Below are 8,413 nucleotides of genomic sequence, written 5' to 3'. Positions count from 1 at the left end.
CCACCCCTCTGCATTTTTTACTTTAAAGCTGCCACATTACTTTCAGAATGAAACAGAACAAGTCCATTTTTATTTTCTTTCACTGCATTGCATATGGTACTCAAGTTGTGTTGTGTATAGCTAATAGGATGCCATTCACATTTTATACATCTTTATTATGTTAAATCTTTTTAGTGTTTTTATTATAATTTTATTGACAACAAAATAGGTAATGTGTCTTTATTACAACAGATTTCAGTAAATGGTAGTAAAATGTTCAAAAACAAATAAAAATTAAATTTCTGACAGATACGGTGACCTTATCTAACAATGTTAATACACATACATACTACCTTGAATTTACAGTGTTAATCTAGCAACATCTAAATGGTCTGCTTTTGAGCAAGGAGCTGTTTTTTAAGCACATTGTTTCAATTAAAATCAGATTTTAAAAATGTTCTTTGTATTAGTGAACTAAAATAGTATGCTTAGTACTCACTTTAAATCCCTAAGTATTTATGACCTATTTAAAAAGTAATCACCTGTCATTAATAATTGATGAACAAAGTAGTATGTATACCTGGATTAGAGCTCTCTCTTCATATTTGTGTGTGTGTGGGCCCATGTATTGAAGGGATTATTTATGGAAATTTCACCATTAAAATTAATTGCTGTTAAATTTTAGTGACTTTCACATTAATTTTTATAACCACTTTATTGAGATGTAATTAACATACCCTAAAATTCACCAATCTTAGAACATTTTCATCATCCCAAAAATAAACCCCCTATCTATTAACAGTCCCCTTTTCAACTCCAACTCCTCCAAAATTCTAGGCAACTGTTAGTCTATCTTCTGCCTATAAATTTGCCTCTTGTGTAACATTTCACATAAATAGAATCACACAAGTACTTCGCAACTAGTTTTTCATGTGTCATACTATTTTTAATTTTTTCCCATGTTGCAGCATACAGCAGTACTTCATTTGTTTTTATCCATTGCATGGATAATACTGTATTTATATCTGTTCTTTCATCTGTGATGGGATATTTGAGTCGTTTCTACTTTTTGACTATTATGAGTAATATTACCATGAACATTTGTGTCTTAAGTTTTTGTGTGGACATACTTTTTTTTTTTTTTTGAGATGGAGTCTTGCTCCTGTCACCCAGGCTGGAGTGCAGTGGTGAGATCTCGGCTCACTGCAACCTCTGCCTCCCATATTCAAGCAGTTTTCTGCCTCAGCCTCCCAAGTAGCTGGGATTACAGGCGCCCGCCACCACGCCCAGCTAATTTTTGTATTTTTAGTAGAGTCGGGTTTTCACCATCTTGGTTAGGCCAGTCTTGAACTCCTGACCTCGTGATCCACCCACCTCGGCCTCCCAAAGTGTTGAGATTACAGGCGTGAGCCACCATGGCTGGCCTGTGTGTCCATATATTTTTATTTCTTTGGGTATATACCGTGGAGTGGAATTGCTGGGTCATATGGTAACTCTGTTTAAACTTCGACAAACTTCCAGTTTTCGTTTTTTTTGTTTTTTGAGACGAAGTCTCGCACTGTCACCTGGGCTGGTGTGCAGTAGCATGATCTCAGCTGTCTGCAACCTCTGCCTCCCAGGTTCAAGCAATTTTCCTGTCTCAGCTTCCTGAGTAGCTTGGATTACAGGCACCTGCTACCACACCCATCTAATTTATTTTTTGTCTTTTGTTTTTTGTTTTTTTGAGCCAGACAGTTTTCAAAAGTGGCTACGCCGCTTTACATTTCCCACCAGGATCTTAGAGAGGTTCCAGTTTCTCCACATCTTTGCCAAGACTTTCGTTCTCTCTTTTTTTTTTTTTAAAGCATAGAGTCTTGCTCTGTTGCCCAGGCTGGAGTACAGTGGCATGATTTCAGCTCACTGCAACCTCTGCCTCCAGGGTTGAAGTGAGGTCTCTTGTGTGTCAGTCTCCCGAGTAGCGGCAATTACCAGTACTTGCCCCACCAGGCCTGGCTAAATGTTGTATTTTTAGTAGAGCCGGGGTTTCGCCATATTGGCCAGGCTGGTTTCAAACCCCTGACCTCAGCTGATCCACCCACCTCAGCCTCCCAAAGTGCTGGGATTATAAGGTGTGAGTCACCACACCCAGCCTCATTCTCTATTTATGATAGCCATCCTCTTCGATATGAAGTGGTACATTGTCACCTTTTTTTTTTTTTCTTCTTCTTCTTTTGGGACAGAGTCTCACTCTGTTGCCCAGACTGGAGTGCAGTGCCACGATCTCAGCTCAGCCTAACCTCTGCCTCGTGGGTTCAAGCGATTTTCCTGCCTCAGCCTCCTGAGTGGCTGGGATTATAGGTGCATGCCAGTATGGCCTGGCTAATTTTTGTATTTTTAGTAGAGACAGGGTTTCACCATGCTGGCCAGACTTGTTGTCGAACTCCTGACCTCAAATGATCCACCCGCCTTGGCCTCCCGAAGTGCTGGGATTACAGGCGTGAGCCACCACACCTGGCCATCATTGTCTTTTTGACTGGCATTTCTTTGATGCCTAATGATGAGCATGTGCTTATTGAGCATTAGAATATACATTAATTTTTTAAAGTTTAACCTGAAGTAAAATTGTAATCTATCCTCTTTGTCCTCAGATGATGGAAACAAAATCAAAAAAATTAACAGCATCAGAAAATAGAAAAAGGAATGCTGTTAGAGAAGAAAATGAGAAACAATTCTGTGGATCGTCAAGTACACTTTTGAAAAAAATAGATGGAATCACAGAAAAAAAGGAAAAGACTTCAGAGCTACACCTTTCAGTAGAATGTGGCACGGATACATTACTGATCAAAGAGAATGTGAATTTACCTCCTTCTTCCACGTCAACCATAGCTGATACATTTCAAGAGCAACTGGAAGAGAAAAATTTTGAAGACTCCATTGTACCAGTTGTGCTTTCCGCAGATCCAGGTACGTGGCCCCGAATTTTAAATATTAAACAACGGAACACTCTTGTTGAAAATGTTCCACCTCAAGTAAGAAATTTTAACTTTCCAAAAGATAATACAGGGAGAAAGTTTTCAGAAACTTATTATACACGGATTCTTCCAAACGGTGAAAAAACCACTAGATCCTGGTTACTTTATTCAACTTCAAAAGATTCTGTGTTTTGTCTATATTGCAGACTCTTTGGGGAAGGAAAAAATCAACTGAAAAATGAAAATGGGTGCAAAGATTGGCAACATTTATCACATATTCTTAGTAAACATGAAGAAAGTGAAATGCACATCAACAATAGTATTAAGTACTCAAAATTAAAATCTGATCTGAAAAAAAATAAAGCTATTGATGCTGCAGATCACAGATTATATGAAAATGAGAAAAATGATGGTGCGCTGTTGTTGTACACATAATACACCTGATTTGTTTTTTGGCATGATGATCAGAATCTTACATTACTCAGAAAACATCTGTGCTGCAAGAGTCAATACTATCCTGTTGGCTAAGTCTCCTCTGCAGAGTGACTTGCAACAGTTCCTTAGCAATAAGTATGTTAGCAAATAAATAGCAAAACATGTTTCTATTCTAAATCTAAAACTAATTAGTTTCAATCATCATTAGGCAATGAAGATTAACAATAGTAATTGTTAATCTTCAAAATCTATCAATGTACACCTATTTAAAAATTGGCATTTAATGATTGCCATTTGACAGGTTTGGTTAATATTCTGTTCTTGGCCGGGCACGATGACTCACGCCTGTAATCCCAGCAGTTTGGGAGGCCCAGGCGGGTAGATCAACTGAGGTCAGACGTTCAAGACCAGCCTGGCCAACATGGCAAAACCTCATCTTTGCTAAAAATACAAAAATTAGCCAGGTATGGTGGCACACACCTGTAGTCCCAGCTACTCAGGAGGCTGAGGCAGGAGAATCGCTTGAACCAGGAGGCAGAGGTTACAGTGAGCTGAGACTGCACCACTGCACTCCAGCCTGAGCAACAGAACAAGACTCAGTCTCAAAAATATATATATATATAGTGTTCTAATTACCTTAAAAGAGGAAAGGCAGTCTTGAATTGATCAATACTAGTTTGAATAAGATACTTATGTGAACAAGCATTCTCAACATTATTATTAAAGTAAAACTACTCAGTTTACAGAATGGGATCTGAAACTACAGCTTTTTGCTATTAAACCAAATACTTCTGATTTACTTCGTTTGAGCAAAACATTTTTATTTGAACAAAACAGCATTATTTGTTATGTTAATGATGGTTAATTTCCATTTTATTGGTTTTATTTTTAATTTAATTTGTAAATGTTTTAGCATTTATTATTGTATGTGAACTATAAGTATATTTACCCATTTTATGTTGATAAAATATAAAAAAATTAAAATAAGTATATATTAAGTTAACCTTCAAGAGTTATGGGCTTTTTCCTCCCTGTGAAAAGAGATGGCATGCTTGAAATTTGAGACACACCAATGAAAATTAGGAATCTAAGTTATTTTAGATGGTCAGCAGCCCCATCACTGTGTATTTAGTAAATCTCCCTTCTGTTTCTGATTTCTGATGTCAATTTTATAATATATTAAATTTTTATATACTATTCCTGTGAAACAAAATGGCACATGAGCAGGGACTAGAACACAAGGTGCGTTCTTGTGGGATGACACTAGGAATACTTGCAGACTCTCAACCATGCCACTGTATACTATTTTTGGAATACCCATGAGAATCATCCTCATTAACTTCTAACCATTTTGAATGTTTGTTTGTTTGTTTGTTTTAAATAGAGATGGGGTCTCACTATGTTGTCCAAGCTGGTCTTGAACTCCTGGTCTCAAGCGATCCTCCCAGCTCAGGCTCCCAAAGTGCTGGAATTACAGGCTTGAGCCACCATGCCCGGCCACCGTTTTGATTTTTGACAACTAGATCATTTAGTATTTTCAGACTTGGATCTGAATGTGGCTTTGGGACGTTTCCAAAAATCCAGTTTACTCTAGAAGCCCAGAGAATACTCTAGAGGCTGTAGAACAAGTTTTGAAATTTGTTTGCAAATTATCTTTTTTTTTTTTTTTTAAGTTGGAGTCTTGCTCTGTCGCCCAGGCTGGAGTGCGGTGGTGCCATCTCGGCTCACTGCAAGCTCCGCCTCCTGGGTTCATGCTATTCTCATGCCTCAGCCTCCCGAGTAGCTGGGACTACAGACGCACGCCACCATGCCCGGCTAATTTTTTGTATTTTTTAGTAGAGATGGGGTTTCACCATCTTAGCCAGGATGGTCTCGATCTCCTGACCTTGTGATCCATCCGCCTCGGCCTCCCAAAGTGCTGGGATTACAGGCGTGAGCCACTGCGCCCAGCTGTTTGCAAATTATCAACATACTCATTGTTTCAGACTGGGCGCAGTGGCTCATGCTTGTAATCCCAGCACTTTGGGAGGCTGAGTGGGGTAAATCACTTGAGGTCAGGGATTCAAATCCAGCCTGGCCAACATAGTGAAACCTCATCTCTGTTAAAGTACAAAAATTAGCAAAGTGTGGTGGCGCATGCCTGTAATCCCAGCTACTTGGGAGGCTGAGGCATGAGAATCACTTAAACCCAGGAAGCAGAGGTTGCGGTGAGCCGAGAACACGCTACTGCACTCCAGCCTGGGTGACAGAGTTGAGACCCTGTCTCTAAAATAAATAAACAAATATACTCATTATTTCATTAAAGCTTGCCAGTCAACTGAATCACAGATTCATAGTATAATTGACTCTCTTGTATTTGAGCAAACTACTGAAATCAATCAGTGGCTGCTTAAGACAATTTGGCATAACCATCAGATTTATCAATTTAAAAAATAGAATTAGATCCTCACCTTAAATTTGTTTATTTCATCAGCATGCTGCATACCTAGAAGACGCCATCAATCCCACACGTGGTAATTAAAGGTAAAAAATTCAAAAGACAGGTGTTTCATTGACCTGTGTTCCTTGTAAATAGCTTTCAAATTTTCCATATGTTTGAACCTTTCATAATACAGTGTTAGATGATACGGGCTCAGTGGCTTATACCTGTAGTGCCTACTACTTGGTAGACTGAGGGAGGATCCCTGGAGCCCAGAAGTTGGAGTCCAGACGAGGCAACGTAATAAAACCCCTACCCCTTTAAAAAAAAAAAAAAAAAAAATCAACTAAGTTAAGAAGAGAAGATAAAAATGCAAGTATTGCTGTACAGGAATAATTTAATTTTTTTCCTTTTCTAGTTTTTAGTTTTTAATTTTTATTTATTTATTTATTCATTTATTTATTTAGAGGCAGAGTTTTGCTCTTGTTGCCCAGGCTGGAGTGCAATGGCATGATCTTGCCTCCCTGGTTCAAGCGATTCTCCTGCCTCAGCGTCCCGAGTAGCTGGGATTATAGGTGCCCACCACCATGCCTGGCTAATTTTTTGTATTTTTGGTAGAGATGGGTTTTGCCATATTGGCCACGCTGGTCTCGAACTCCTGACCTCAGGTGATCCGCCCGCTTCTGCCTCCCACAGTGCTGGGATTACAGGCGTGAGCCACTGCACCTGGCCTGATTTTTATTTTTTTAACGTTGTAAAATTAATGTGTGCTCACTATAAGGAAGGAAGGGAGAAAACATAGACGTGAAGGTCCTGTTTACCATTCCTCACCTCCCCGGCTGCAGGAACTGTCATCACTGATCTGGACTGTACCCAGGGTTTCTTTTCATCTTTTTAACTACTTCACTGGGAAAAATCATTAGAAAAAATTATCTCCTACTACTAATTTTATATCAAAAATTAGAAAGGATAATATCAATAGTCTTGAAGAAAATGGCAATGCCAATTAATATTGACTTACTGGTTTTCTCATCTCACTGAGGACAAGTGAGATTGTTTTCATAAACTTCTGATTTTCAAAATTGCTATCTTTAAAATTCTTACATTGACCTATTTTCCTCTTGTGATTTCTTTGGTCCTCTCTTAGTGTCATGAGCCAGTAAGAGTTGCTAATAGCCACTTTATATATATACAGTGTACAATTTGCTACATAGAATGTAAAAGTGAGGCCAGGCACAGTGGCTCACGCCTGTAATCCCAGCACTTCAGGAGGCCGAGGCAGGTGGATCACCTGAGGTCAGGAGTTCGAGACCAGCCTGGCCAACGTGGTGAAACCCGATCTCTACTAAAAACACAGAACATTAGCCGGGCATGGTGGCGGCGCCTATAGTCCTAGTTACTCTGGAGGCATGAGAATCGCTTAAGCCCCGGAGGCAGAGGTTGCAGTGAGCCAAGATCACGCCATTGCACTCCAGCCAGGGCTAAAAGAGCGAAATGCCGTCTCAAAAAAAAAAAAAAAAAAAAAATTAGACGTGCATAGTGGCATGTGTCTGTAAATCCCAGCTACTCAGGAGGCTGAGGTGGGAGAATTGCTTGAACCTGGGAGGCAAAGGTTGCAATGAGCCAAGATTATGCCACTGCATTTCAGCTTGGGTGACACAGCAAAACTCTGTCTCAAAAAAAAAAAAAAAAAAAAAAAGAATATAATTGAATGGAAGATCTCAGTCGAGTTCGGTGGAAAGAATAATACTATATCTTTTTAGGTCTCATCACTCTTTTTGTCTCCAAAGCTCTGAAGTTCCCCATTACTTGGAGTTTAAAATTCCTCAACTCCTTGACACAACATAAGATCTTAACATAGGCAGCTGCAATCATCAGTGGCAGATGAATAGGGAAAGGCATAGACAAAGACAATATGAAGGCACAAAATTTTAGAGCTGGAATAGTGCTGTGTAACGGGTCCCCAAACCCCTGGCTGTGACCTGTTAGGAACTGGGCCACACAGCAGGAGGTGAGCAACTGGTGAATGAGCATTACTGCTGAGCTCCGCCTCCTGTCAGATCAGCGTTAGCATTCAAGTTTCATAGGACTGGGAACCCTATTGTGAATGGAGGTTGCAGGCTCCCCGTGAGAACCTGATGATCTGAGGTGGAGCAGTTTCATCCTGAAACCACTCCCACCCCCTCCGTCCAGGGAAAAATTGTCTTCCACGAAGGTGTCCTCCCTTGTGCCAAAAAGGTTGGAGACCACTGCTCTATAAGGTTGACTTATAATGTGTGACCATGTTAAGGCTGAAATTAAGAATTTAAGGCTGGGCTGGGCGTGGTGGCTCATGCCTATAATCCCAGCACTTTGGGAGGCCAAGGCAGGTGAATCCCTTGAGCCCAAGAGTTTGAGATCAGCCTGAGCAACACGGTGAAACCCCGTCTCTACAAAATATACGAACATTAGCCAGGTGTGGTGGTACACATCTGTGATCCTATGTTCTTGGGAGGCTGAGGTGGGAGGATCACTTGAGCCCTGGAGGTTGAGGCTACAATGAGTCATGATCGAGCCAGTGCACTCCAGCCTGGGCTGGACAGAGTGTCAAAAACAAAACAAAACGAAACAAAAACAAAAACAAAAGAAC

The 8,413-nt window shown here is 40.2% G+C and overlaps 1 protein-coding gene across 10 annotated transcripts in view; it reads left to right on the top strand.

Moving 5' to 3' along the window:
* ZMYM5 (zinc finger MYM-type containing 5) overlaps positions 1-6,155 on the top strand; it is a 38,224-nt gene extending 32,069 nt beyond the window's left edge. For 7 of the 10 annotated variants that reach the window (XM_023190621.2, XM_023190622.3, XM_023190618.3 and 4 more), the window contains one exon: positions 2,607-4,366. In XM_023190621.2, the coding sequence (XP_023046389.1) occupies positions 2,607-3,365 (759 nt within the window). In that variant the 3' untranslated portion in view covers positions 3,366-4,366. Of the gene's footprint in view, positions 1-2,606; positions 4,367-5,838 lie in introns of those variants that run through there. The other 3 variants (XR_002726047.2, XR_003309416.1, XM_023190625.1) reach the window with 2 other exon arrangements.
* The last annotated feature ends 2,258 nt before the right edge of the window (positions 6,156-8,413 follow it).

Source organism: Piliocolobus tephrosceles, chromosome X (genome assembly GCF_002776525.5).
Source record: "Piliocolobus tephrosceles isolate RC106 chromosome X, ASM277652v3, whole genome shotgun sequence".
In the NCBI taxonomy this organism is placed as follows: domain Eukaryota; kingdom Metazoa; phylum Chordata; class Mammalia; order Primates; family Cercopithecidae; genus Piliocolobus; species Piliocolobus tephrosceles.
The sequence above is the reverse complement of the archived record's forward strand: the minus strand, read 5'-3'. Positions and strand labels throughout refer to the sequence as shown.